The sequence below is a fragment of the Eptesicus fuscus genome, chromosome 3, assembly GCF_027574615.1.
Source record: "Eptesicus fuscus isolate TK198812 chromosome 3, DD_ASM_mEF_20220401, whole genome shotgun sequence".
In the NCBI taxonomy this organism is placed as follows: domain Eukaryota; kingdom Metazoa; phylum Chordata; class Mammalia; order Chiroptera; family Vespertilionidae; genus Eptesicus; species Eptesicus fuscus.
In genome coordinates, this window is record NC_072475.1 from 59,462,003 (window position 1) to 59,474,059 (window position 12,057).

Sequence of the window (12,057 nt, forward strand, 5' to 3'; positions counted from 1 at the left end):
CTCACTCACTTTCGCAACTCCGCCGCCCCCGCAGGCCACCCGGCCCGGGACGCTGGGGACGCCGCCGCAGCGGCGGCGCCCGGAGCCCGGCGGCCTCCCAGCACCCGTCCCCGCCGCGCAGCCCCCGCGCGCCTGGTGCCGCGGGCCGCGCGCCCCGCACACCGGACGGAGGCCCGGGCGCCCTCTCCGTGCACCTCCCGGCGGCGCTAGACTTCAGTAGAGTTGACTGAATTCAAGGGATTAAGAAGTATAAATTGGGGGGACGCCGCGGCGGCGACGTCCGGAACGCGGCGATGGCGGTGCCTGGAGCTCGGCGGCCGCCCAGCGCCCGTCCCAGCCGCGCGACCCTCGCGCGCCTGGTTCCGCGGGACGCGCGCACCGCGCACCGGACGGAAGCCCGGGCGCCCTCTCCGTGCACCTCCCTGCGGCGCTAGACTTCAGTAGAGTTGACTGAATTCAAGGGATTAAGAAGTATAAATTGGGGGGACGCCGCGGCGGCGACGTCCGGAGCGCGGCGATGGCGGTGCCTGGAGCTCGGCGGCCGCCCAGCGCCCGTCCCAGCCGCGTGGCCCTCGCGCGCCTGGTTCCGCGGGACGCGCGCACCGCGCACTGGATGGAGGCCCGGGCGCCCTTTCCGTGCACCTCCCAGCGGCGCTAGACTTCAGTAGAGTTGACTGAAATGAAGGGATTAAGAGGTACAGATTGGGAAGTATGAAAAAGATGGTGGCGGAGGTTAGGGGCTGTTCTGTTGCCTCGCACCCAGCGAAATCGGAGGGGATGAGGTGTGGAGGTGCGTGGGTCTGGCTGGTGGCGGGGGAGAGGGGCTTTTGTTCCAAACCTAGGGGAGATTGGCTCTCCATCACCCTGAAACCCATCTTCTGGCGAACCCCGGGAGACCCAGATGCCTGCGGGGAGAGGCGGGACTCTTGCGGAGGTGCGCCCAGCAATCAGTGTTTGCTGCGCTGGAGTGCGGAACGAGGGGACTTAGATACGTGGAAGGCAGAAGGACCAGACTCACAGCCATCTTGGCTCGCCGCACCATGGCCTGTGGGCGCCCTGAGACCCCGCCCCGCCCTGGGACCCGCCCCGCACGTTTTGAAGACCTGCCCCGCAAATCTTGCAGGCACACCTGCGCCCCAAGCAACGGCTTATGCATGTGGGTGGCCTGCCCTCTGGCAGCGGACTAGATGATCTGCTGTTCTAGTCGGACTGCTCCAGGGCCACTCAGACAGGAGGAAGAAACTACAGTTTTTGCTGTAATCCTTGCTGAGTGCCTAAGGCAGTAGCTGATCTACACCCCATTGGAGACCCAGAAACGAGGGCATCTGGTGGTCTGTGGGAGATGACACCAGACTTCAACCACGTGCATAAGGGACACATTCAACGGGAATATTCAGTGAGCGCCAAAGCTTTGCTGCACCAAGACCCGGCCCATAAACGTGTCTCCTGCACAGCAACTCTTCCTTTATAGACAAAGAGAGCCCCCCCAGTGACACCAACAACAATCAAGACTTAACTATACAAAGGAGGACCAAGATGGAGGCATAGGGCGGAAGCCTGATTGTTGCCTACCACAACAACTTTGAGACTAGGACAAGAGAGCAGAGCAGACACCATCCAAGACCACCATAGGGCTGGCTGAGTAGATGCTCTACAACTAGAATAAAAGAGGGGTATGTGGGATGATGCTGATGCCGGTGACCCAAAGACCACACTTTAAGAACTACGGCTCAGGCGACACAAAAGAACTAAGGCTCAGGCGATACAACAGCGGCCTGGAACGTGCTCGGCGCAGATCCCCCGGCGGTCTCCGGCTGAGGGGACGGCTCCACTGGCAGCCAAGCACGGACAGACGAACCCCTATGAGACATGGGGTGGGAGACTCCGCGCTTGCTGACCTCTGAGTCCGTCAAGAATCTCAATGCCCCGGAAGCGGCCAGGTGCGCATGCTCGGCGACCAGCCACCGATGCAGACCCAAGGGCCGACGCAGCGACGCCAGACTGGCCCACCGCCATGCACCGGGTGCACCGGAGCTTCGCCGAGCCGCCGCCCGACGAGTTCTGCAGCAGCCATACTGGAGCTCTGGAAGGATGGCCAGGGGAATTGCTGAGGGGGGATTGACCGGCAGGAATTGGGATCGGGAAGACGGGGCCCCGCTGAGACCCGGGTGCGGGCAGGGTTGCGTGCCTCTGGGCTCGGGTGTGGTCACACGCCTCTGGGTATAAGTGAGGCCTCACGTCCCTGGGTCTAGGTGAGGCCACATGCCCCTGGGTCCAGGTGAGGCCGGACTCCGGGTCTGGGTGGAGCCAAGTGCCCCTGGATCCGGATGACGCTGGATCCCGTGCCCGGGCGAGGCCAAGCGCCCCTGGGTCTGGGAGAGCCCACACACCCCTGGGTCCAGGCGAGACCATGTGTCCCTGGATCCGGGTGAGGCCGCGTGCACCTAGGCCCGGGTGAGCCCAAGTGGCCCTGGGTCTGGGAGAGGCTAAGCGTCCCTGGGTCCGGGTGAGACCATGTGTCCCTGGATCTGGGTGAGGCCTCGTGCACCTAGGCCCGGGTGAGCCCAAGTGGCCCTGGGTCTGGGGGAGGCCAAGCGCCCCTGGGTCCGGGTGAGACCATGTGTCCCTGGATCTGGGTGAGGCCTCATGCACCTAGGCCCGGGTGAGCCCAAGTGGCCCTGGGTCTGGGGGAGGCCAAGCGCCCCTGGGTCCGGGTAAGACCATGCGTCCCTGGATCCGGATGAGGCCTCGTGCACCTAGGCCCGGGTGAGCCCAAGTGGCCCTGGGTCTGGGAGAGGCCACGCGTCCCTGGGTCCGGGTGAGACCATGTGTCCCTGGATCTGGGTGAGGCCTCGTGCACCTAGGCCCGGGTGAGCCCAAGTGGCCCTGGGTCGGGGAGAGGCCAAGCGTCCCTGGGTCCGGGTGAGACCATGCGTCCCTGGATCCGGGTGAGGCCTCGTGCACCTAGGCCCGGGTGAGCCCAAGTGGCCCTGGGTCTGGGAGAGGCCAAGCGTCCCTGGGTCCGGGTGAGACCATGCGTCCCTGGATCCGGATGAGGCCTCGTGCACCTAGGCCCGGGTGAGCCCAAGTGGCCCTGGGTCTGGGAGAGGCCAAGCGTCCCTGGGTCCGGGTGAGACCATGCGTCCCTGGATCCGGATGAGGCCTCGTGCACCTAGGCCCGGGTGAGCCCAAGTGGCCCTGGGTCTGGGAGAGGCCAAGCGTCCCTGGGTCCGGGTGAGACCAGGTGTCCCAGGATCCGGGTGAGGCCTCGTGCACCTAGGCCCGGGTGAGCCCAAGTGGCCCTGGGTCTGGGAGAGGCCACGCGTCCCTGGGTCCGGGTGAGACCATGCGTCCCTGGATCCGGATGAGGCCTCGTGCACCTAGGCCCGGGTGAGCCCAAGTGGCCCTGGGTCTGGGAGAGGCCAAGCGTTCCTGGGTCCGGGTGAGACCATGTGTCCCTGGATCCGGATGAGGCCTCGTGCACCTAGGCCCGGGTGAGGCCACGTGCCCCTGGGTCTGGGAGAGGCTAAGCGTCCCTGGGTCCGGGTGAGACCATGTGTCCCTGGATCTGGGTGAGGCCTCGTGCACCTAGGCCCGGGTGAGCCCAAGTGGCCCTGGGTCTGGGAGTGGCCAAGCGCTCCTGGGTCTGGGTGAGACCGTGTGTCCCTGGATCCGGGTGAGGCCTCGTGCACCTAGGCCCGGGTGAGCCCAAGTGGCCCTGGGTCGGGGAGAGGCCAAGCATCCCTGGGTCCGGGTGAGACCATGCGTCCCTGGATCCGGGTGAGGCCTCGTGCACCTAGGCCCGGGTGAGCCCAAGTAGCCCTGGGTCTGGGAGAGGCCAAGCATCCCTGGGTCCGGGTGACACCATGTGTCCCAGGATCCGGGTGAGGCCTCGTGCACCTAGGCCCGGGTGAGCCCAAGTGGCCCTGGGTCTGGGAGAGGCCAAGCGTCCCTGGGTCCGGGTGAGACCATGCGTCCCTGGATCCGGATGAGGCCTCGTGCACCTAGGCCCGGGTGAGCCCAAGTGGCCCTGGGTCTGGGAGAGGCCAAGCGTCCCTGGGTCCGGGTGAGACCATGCGTCCCTGGATCCGGATGAGGCCTCGTGCACCTAGGCCCGGGTGAGCCCAAGTGGCCCTGGGTCTGGGAGAGGCCAAGCGTCCCTGGGTCCGGGTGAGACCATGTGTCCCTGGATCCGGATGAGGCCTCGTGCACCTAGGCCCGGGTGAGGCCACGTGCCCCTGGGTCTGGGAGAGGCTAAGCGTCCCTGGGTCCGGGTGAGACCATGTGTCCCTGGATCTGGGTGAGGCCTCGTGCACCTAGGCCCGGGTGAGCCCAAGTGGCCCTGGGTCTGGGAGAGGCCAAGCATCCCTGGGTCCGGGTGAGACCAGGTGTCCCAGGATCCGGGTGAGGCCTCGTGCACCTAGGCCCGGGTGAGCCCAAGTGGCCCTGGGTCTGGGAGAGGCCAAGCGTCCCTGGGTCCGGGTGAGACCATGCGTCCCTGGATCCGGATGAGGCCTCGTGCACCTAGGCCCGGGTGAGCCCAAGTGGCCCTGGGTCTGGGAGAGGCCAAGCGTCCCTGGGTCCGGGTGAGACCATGTGTCCCTGGATCCGGATGAGGCCTCGTGCACCTAGGCCCGGGTGAGGCCACGTGCCCCTGGGTCTGGGAGAGGCTAAGCGTCCCTGGGTCCGGGTGAGACCATGTGTCCCTGGATCTGGGTGAGGCCTCGTGCACCTAGGCCCGGGTGAGCCCAAGTGGCCCTGGGTCTGGGAGAGGCCAAGCGTCCCTGGGTACGGGTGAAGCCAGATCCTGGGTCCGGGTGAGGCCGTGCGCCCCTGGATCCATCCGGGTGAGGCTGGGTCCCAGGCCCGGGTGAGAACACGCGCCCCTTGGGTATGGGTGAGGCCACGTGCCCCTTAGTCCGGGTGACGCCGTGCCCCTGGGTTCGGCCGAGACCAAACCAGAGGGAGTCGGACCTCCGTTACCACCATTTGTCCACCATCCAGAGCTGAGGGGTCAGTGCTGACATGTACACATAAGGAACTACTGGACATCGAAATTGGGTCTCAAAAGAACTGTTGGTCCAGGGGGAAGCTCGCTACAGATTGATTCATTTGCCTGTCAGCATAAATATTATTGCTCGTCTCACATTCAGTTCTTATTAGTATATATCTAGTGACATATGATCTCGTTCATCTAGAGGAAATGATGAACAACATAGACTGAGGAACAAGAACAGAACCAGAAGCAAGGAGGCATCGATCGGACTATCGGGCCTCAGAGGGAGGATAGAAGAGGGTCGGGGGCGGGTGGGGGCGGGGGAGAGTTCAACCAAAGGACCTGTATGCATGCATATAAGCCTATCCAACGGTTAAGTTCAACAGGGGATTGGGGCATGCGTGGGGAGAGGGGTGGGATGGGAATGGGGGGATGAGGACAAATATGTGACACCTTAATCAATAAAGAAATTAAAAAATAAAATAAAATAAAGACTCTCAAGTAAATTGGGCCCTGGATAGATAGATCTCCAGAAAGGTATGGTTGCCCCAAGTTAGTTGGAAAAACCATAGAACCCCAAGTTAGAAATTCTTTTTTACTAGGAGATTTTTAAGATATTGCTTTAGTAATAATCAGAATCATGCTACTTTGATGTGACTTTATAGGAGAAGTGGAGAATTATTTGTGTAGAAATATTGCATCTGGTCATCTTAATGTGCCTTGGTCAACTGGTTTCAGCATTAATCAGAAAGGCAAGGTCTACCTCCCACTGTCCTTTGAAATATAGAAAATGATATAGAAATGTCATCACCAAACTCATTGCTACCTAAATTAATATTCAGATCAAAGCTGAATTCCGTCTTGCTCTCTTCTTAAAATTGGGCTGTGAAGGTGACCCTGAGTACACACACTGGAGTGAGAAGTGACAATATATTTAAATCATGAGCAGAACTGTGTTTAAAAAGCATAAAGACTTTATGCTTACAGTTGCATCTTTTCCTCTATTTTCGCTTCATGGAGAAACAAATGGAGCCATGACATTGGTCTTACCTTTTCTGTAGGGCCTGTAGTAGCATTGTGTTGTCTGGGCAGGGAGGGTATGGCTGCTCAGTCAATTACAGAATTATTTTGGCACTTGGTTACACTTCACATGCAAGGAAGAGGGGTTGGGCATTTATAATGTCAAATGTTTGGCTGTGCAAGGGTTGCCACTGTCATATCTCTCTACTCTGTTCATCATTTGTACTCTTAGCACTCTCTTGGGACAGACTGTGAGTAATTTTTTATTATTATTATTATTATTATTATTACTATTATTATTATTATTATTTTGAGTTTCTTTCTGGGCCAACAGTTCTTTTGCAACCCAATTTCAATGTCAAACAGTTCCTTATGTGCACATGTCAGCAACGATATTTCAGTTCTGGATGGTGGACAAATGGTGGTAATGCAGGTCCGACCCTCTCTGGTTTGGTCCTGGGCAACCTGCAGTGACGCACAGCTGCTGACTGCTAGTATGGCAAGGCGACGTCAGCGTCTTCCATCTCCGGACTGCTTCTCTTCTGTCTTCATGGCTGGAGTAGTCCTGTCGATTCCTCTCTGTTGCTGGAATCCACATGGTCTCGGAGTTGTTTTCTGAAAATATACAAACATATTCTCGACCAAAAGTTAATAAAGAGACTGTGAGTAATTTTAGACAGGCTATTTCTTATTCATTTTCATCAGTACTTAGCACAGTGTCCAATTATATATATTGGATGGGTGGATAGACAGATGGAATGGGTGAGACATGGACAGATGAATGGATGAATGGGTAGGTGGGTAGATGAATGGAAAGGCACTTAAATTTACTCAGATGTTATATTTCTTTAATTCTTGCTCTAAATGTGTTGCCATCCTAATAAAAAGCTTAATTTCAATAAAAACCTACTTTTGAAAGAGTGGGAATATGGTGATTTTTGTCAAATTTTGTGTGACTTCAGAAAACACAACTAGGACCAGTGTATTTAATTTATGTGAAAGCAAATTTCCATTTAACATGAAAGAAGTTTTTAACATTCTAAGCTTTGTTGAGTAGAGCACTTAGATAGTTTAGAGCTCAGTAGCTTTGTTGAGTAGAGAGCTTCCATTCACAGGCTTAGCACAGGAGACGATCTGTCGGGAATGATATAGAAAATTATTCTGTATTGAGTAGAAGTAAGGGTCCCTTCCAATTGTAAGATTTTAGAATTCTACGAGGATAATGTCAATGGAAATAGAAAAAGATGAACCTAATGGCCATTTTTAATATTGAAAGAATAAGATGATATCAGATTCAGACATAGAAGATAATATTTGTTAGAATATAGCATTTATGGACTGGGTTTTACAAATACTAACATCTTTTTACACAGGTTATCATTTGATAATGAAATCTAAGTCCAGAGTTCTTTACATTGCCTCACCATTCCATACACACACACACACATACACACACGCACACACACACCACTTCAGTGTTCTAGATTGGGAACTAGAAATATGGTGATATATGTGTTACTGTGGGGTTATATGGGAAGCAACTCAGATCATAAAAGAAGATAATTTTGATATGAGGCTTGGAAGCCTAAATGAAAGAGTACATTCACTTTTTATTACAATGTACATTTTAATTATTATTAGAATTCTTGTCTGGGCTCTGCTTTTCTTTAGATCTAGTCTACTTTCTTTCAGGCAGTGGAATACAAGATCTCTGCTAATCCACATGGTCAGGAGGGAGTATGGCTCTGCCTACCAAGAATTCCACACTAAGGAATGTTTTGTGTTTGTTCCTTTGTTAATCTGTATTCTTTGTTAATCTTACAAAATGTATCAGATTCTCCTATCTTCTTGTCATTCTGTGGAAATAATGTTTGAAGGGTCTTAATGTTTATGGGTCTGCTTTGGATAATAAAAATAATACTGCTTCCACCTTCCCAGGGAACTGCATGAGTGAATTCATGGGACTCATCAAAGGTCATTATGAGGCAAAGGAAGGTGGGTTCCTGCCAGGAGGAGGCAGCCTGCACAGCACCATGACTCCCCACGGGCCTGATGCCGAGTGCTTTGAGAAGGCCAGCAAAGCCAAGTTGGTACCTGAGAGGATTGCTGATGGCACCATGGTAAGCAAGTTAAATGCCAGGCCCTGGTGGCCTCTGGAGCCCCCAGTCTTGTTGAGAGAAGTGTCTATTTTTCTATTTCTCCAAAATCACAGAGGAGGAGTCAGGAGCGGAGAGTGTGTGTCTGTGTGCCTTTCCCATGTGCATATGGATGCAACCCGCTGTGTGTATACTGGATTCCCCATGTAGTGAGGGTAGAAAGAACTTTGGACTTAGAGCCAGGCCTGGCTTCAGATCCTAGCTCTTAGTTCCTGTGTGACCTTGAGTAAGTCACTTAACTTCTCTGCTTCATTTCCCCCATCTGTAGAATGGGTATGGTATCCAACCCAGCAGGTGGCTATAATTTAACTTTAAAGACCGTCCAACACTGTTCAAATGTCAGGGTGTGTATTTAATACTGCGGGAAGGATCTCCCCTTATCTGCATGCATCCCTGTGTGTCTGTGCTTGTCTCGGGATCACCTCCTGCTTTGGAAGTACTCCTCCAGGGCCCCAGCAGCAGAAGATGCAGATGTCACCTTCAGCCAGGTTCTCAAGCCAAGGAGGGTCAGGACTGTGCGCAGCACTTCTCTGCTGTGTTCTCATTTTCTTTTGCTCTCCTTTGGCATGGGATGAAACTGATGGGATTTAAAACCTGTTTTGTATTCCTCCTGAGTCCGGCTGTAAACACTGAGGCTGAACACAATTGCACACGGCTGCGGTTCTTGATTTTATTTTATTTTTGCATTCTTGGAGGTAGAGTTTATGGACCACAAGGAGTCATTTTATGCTAAATCATACGCAAATTTGCATTGTCTTTTTCAACAAATGCTTTCAATGCTACCTGGCTTTAAAATCAATAGCACAGACCCACCTGACTCCATGCCCAATTTGCAAACTACCTAAGCAGGGAGCTTTATCTGTCCCGCTGTCCCGTGCAGTTTGCTTTTAGTCTCCATCCCGGGGCCCGAGTCGGTGCAGCTGGTCTGCAGGGGGAGGCTGAGAAGAGTCTCCTCTGCTTGACCTCAGATCTGCTGCCCCTTGGAAGGGCCTCTGTGGGGTTTTTGTACACCCCTGCTTCTCTGTGAGGCATGGTCTGAGAATATCCGTTAAGCTTTTGCCTCTGAAGGCTCCTGAGGTGCACAGGCTACCCCAGAGTTGCCATTCAATAAACGTTGGGGTAGTCAGTGTTACCAGGGGGCGGTGTTCTGCAACAGTGAGGCCTGGGACAGGGCTGCTTTTATGAGAGCATGGCTAGGGCTCGGAGCACAGATGAGAACGTGCTCTCCTATGTGGGGGCCACAGGAGCTGGGAGGCCTGGGTAGCCAGGAAGCCCAGCCTACCTGGTGGGAGAGGGCCAAACACCTTATCTGGACCTAACTTTGGGCCTCCCTCACTATTTCTCATGGTGTAATTTGGACCCAGGGCCATCTATATGCCTCATCCTTATTCCAGTTTGGAATAAATTAACTTTATGCAATTCTGTCTTCATAGCTCAATGGGGCTGGGGTTTTATTACTCCAGGAAGACAGCAAGGCTCCTAAGAAGCAGTCAGCCAAGAGACAACAATAATAATGGCCTTGATAACAACCCTCATATCTGAAGAGTGCTTTATACCGTGTAAGGCACTGCCACATGATCTCATCCTGTCCTCACATCAAGCCTGTCCCGGGAAGTCGGGCAGGGACAATCATCTCCATTGTTTTAGGCAAAAAGAAGTTAATGTGTATTGGACACCAAACAGTGACGTGGGGCACAGAGAATTTTTAGTTCCTTTTTGCCCATCTATATTTTTGTAATTTCTAATAATGTGAGCACATCAGAATTGTAGGGTCTTATTTTGTTTGCTTGGTTTTTATTCTTTTAAAAAGCCACAGAGAGTAGGAAATTCAGCCATCGGCGAAGCTGGAATGTCTACAGTGCACAGAGCACTTACATATTCTTACTGTGGCGACAAAATCCTCCTGAACACACAGGACATTCAACATCCATTCCCTTCTGGAATAGGGTTTCTAAAGGAGCTACAGCCATTCCTGCCTCCTGCTTCTCTTCTCCTCACTCTCTCTTTTCCTCCTTTTCTTTTTCCCAACTCATCTCTTGGTCAGAGTCCTGAAAAATAAAGGCTCAAATCCCAGCTTTGCCACTTCTTGCTACCATCAGTTTAGACAAGTCATTTCCCGGGGCTGAGCCTTAGTGTCCACCTCTGCAAAGTGGGGAGTGTGGCCTCCCTCACACGGACATAGCCACCGTCAATGACAGCCTCTGAGAGGGTGAATATTACTAGGACTCTCCCACCACTGCCCTTGGATCTAGCAAATCTAGCTCCATAACGCTACAAGGACAATGTGAGGCTTATGTGTCCAATTTCACTTTTTTAGAGTGAAACTGGAGGCACTGAGAAGTTCGAGGCCTTCCGTAAGGTATCACCCACTTATGATGGTAGGGTCAGAGCCAGAAGCCAGGGCCTGGGCCTGCTCTCCACCCCGTGCTAGCATACAAGACTTATTTATTCAGAGATTCTGCCTACTCACCCCTTGCCTCTTGACATCTAGTCAGATGTGTTTTGTTATCCACCTCATCTCTTCTTTCTCGTCGTTTCCTACAGGCATTTATGTTTGAGTCTTCTCTAAGCATGGCCGTCACCAAGTGGGGGCTCAAGACCTCTCACTGTTTGGATGACAACTACTACAAGTGCTGGGAGCCTCTCAAGAGCCACTTCACCCCCAATTCCAGGAGCCCAGCAGGACCTAAGTGAGACTGGAGCGTTGCTGCCTAGTTGAGAATGGATTTGTTTCCCTTAGAATCTGGTGACTTCTGGCAGTGTTGGGTGAGGGGGCGGGTTAAAATGAGAACTCACATGTTGATAGTCAAGTGACTGAGACATTGGTAGAAATGTATTTAGAAAGTTCTGTGGCCGTGAGCTTAATTACTCAATAAATACTTCCTGGTGTTGTGTGAAAGTGGCAATTGGTCCTAATCAGCACTTGATGGAGCAGACCTGTGGCGGCCAGCACTGGAGTCCACGCCATTGGACTGAGACCCCTTCACATGCTCTTAGCCTGAGACCCTTTATTCCAGAAGCACGAGTCCAGGGCATCTGCCACAGACCACAAGACCAAGTCACAAGGAAGGGCAGGCCAACATAAGGACCAGGAGTTCAGGCTGAAGCCAAGGCCAAGGTCCCAGGAGTCAGCTCAAGCATAGGGAAGCAAAGGGGGTCAGCAGAGCTTTAAGCATCTAGTGTCATCCTTAAACAAATGGGCAGCCAGGGCAGCCACTGTCTAATCTTAGTCACATAGCAGCCAGTACAGTGATAATGGACAAGAAGCTCAGCCACTGAGGGTGAGCATCGTTCACTGAGCGTTCCAACTGCCCTGATTTTCACACTGAAAGCCCCACATCCCAGAAAACACCTCAGTCATGGTCCAAGGAGGACAGTTAGTCACCCTACTATTCACTCACCTATCAGCCCATTTGCTAACCATGCTCTGAGTCCTTACTATGTGCCAGCTACAGAGTGAGACACTGGGGATGAATGATTGAAAAAGAAGAACTGAGCTCACAGTCTGGGGAGATCTGGGCCGAAGACGATCAAGGGCCACTGTGCTCAGACCACAGCAAAACAGGCAATGCTGTGTGGGAAAGCTGCTCCTAACAGCTCCCTTCCCATGGCCAGCATTCCCCCAGAGTACTGGGCTGTCCGGAACTTTGAGTTGATTGGATTCTCCTGGAATGAGGAGACAGGCACATCAGAACAGAAAGGAATGGGAAGTGGCATTTAGTTCTGTAGTTTTAGCACATTTCCCCCACTTTGTTGCCATAGTAGCAATGTTCATATGCTGCTACCAGATTTTTGTTCAACGATGTGTAGTGAGAGTCAGCCATGTGTCAGGGTCTAGGAACTAGGGTTGCCAGATTAAATACAAGATGCCCAGTTAAATTGGAA

At 53.5% G+C, this 12,057-nt stretch overlaps 1 protein-coding gene and 1 long non-coding RNA gene across 2 annotated transcripts in view; one reads left to right on the forward strand and one right to left on the reverse strand.

Annotated features, from left to right (window-relative positions):
• Positions 1–11,055, forward strand: part of HGD (homogentisate 1,2-dioxygenase) — a 46,525-nt gene extending 35,470 nt beyond the window's left edge. The window contains exons 13-14 of the mRNA XM_008146648.3: positions 7,955–8,136; positions 10,717–11,055. Coding sequence (XP_008144870.3) covers positions 7,955–8,136; positions 10,717–10,866 — 332 coding nt within the window. The 3' untranslated portion in view covers positions 10,867–11,055. The remainder of the gene's footprint in view (positions 1–7,954; positions 8,137–10,716) is intronic.
• LOC129148586 (uncharacterized) lies at positions 8,558–11,781 on the reverse strand. The gene is made up of 3 exons (XR_008555578.1): positions 11,675–11,781; positions 10,643–10,710; positions 8,558–8,749 (listed from the first exon to the last, which is right to left on the reverse strand). It is a non-coding gene; the product is annotated as an uncharacterized LOC129148586 (long non-coding RNA).
• Between the last annotated feature and the right edge of the window lie 276 nt (positions 11,782–12,057).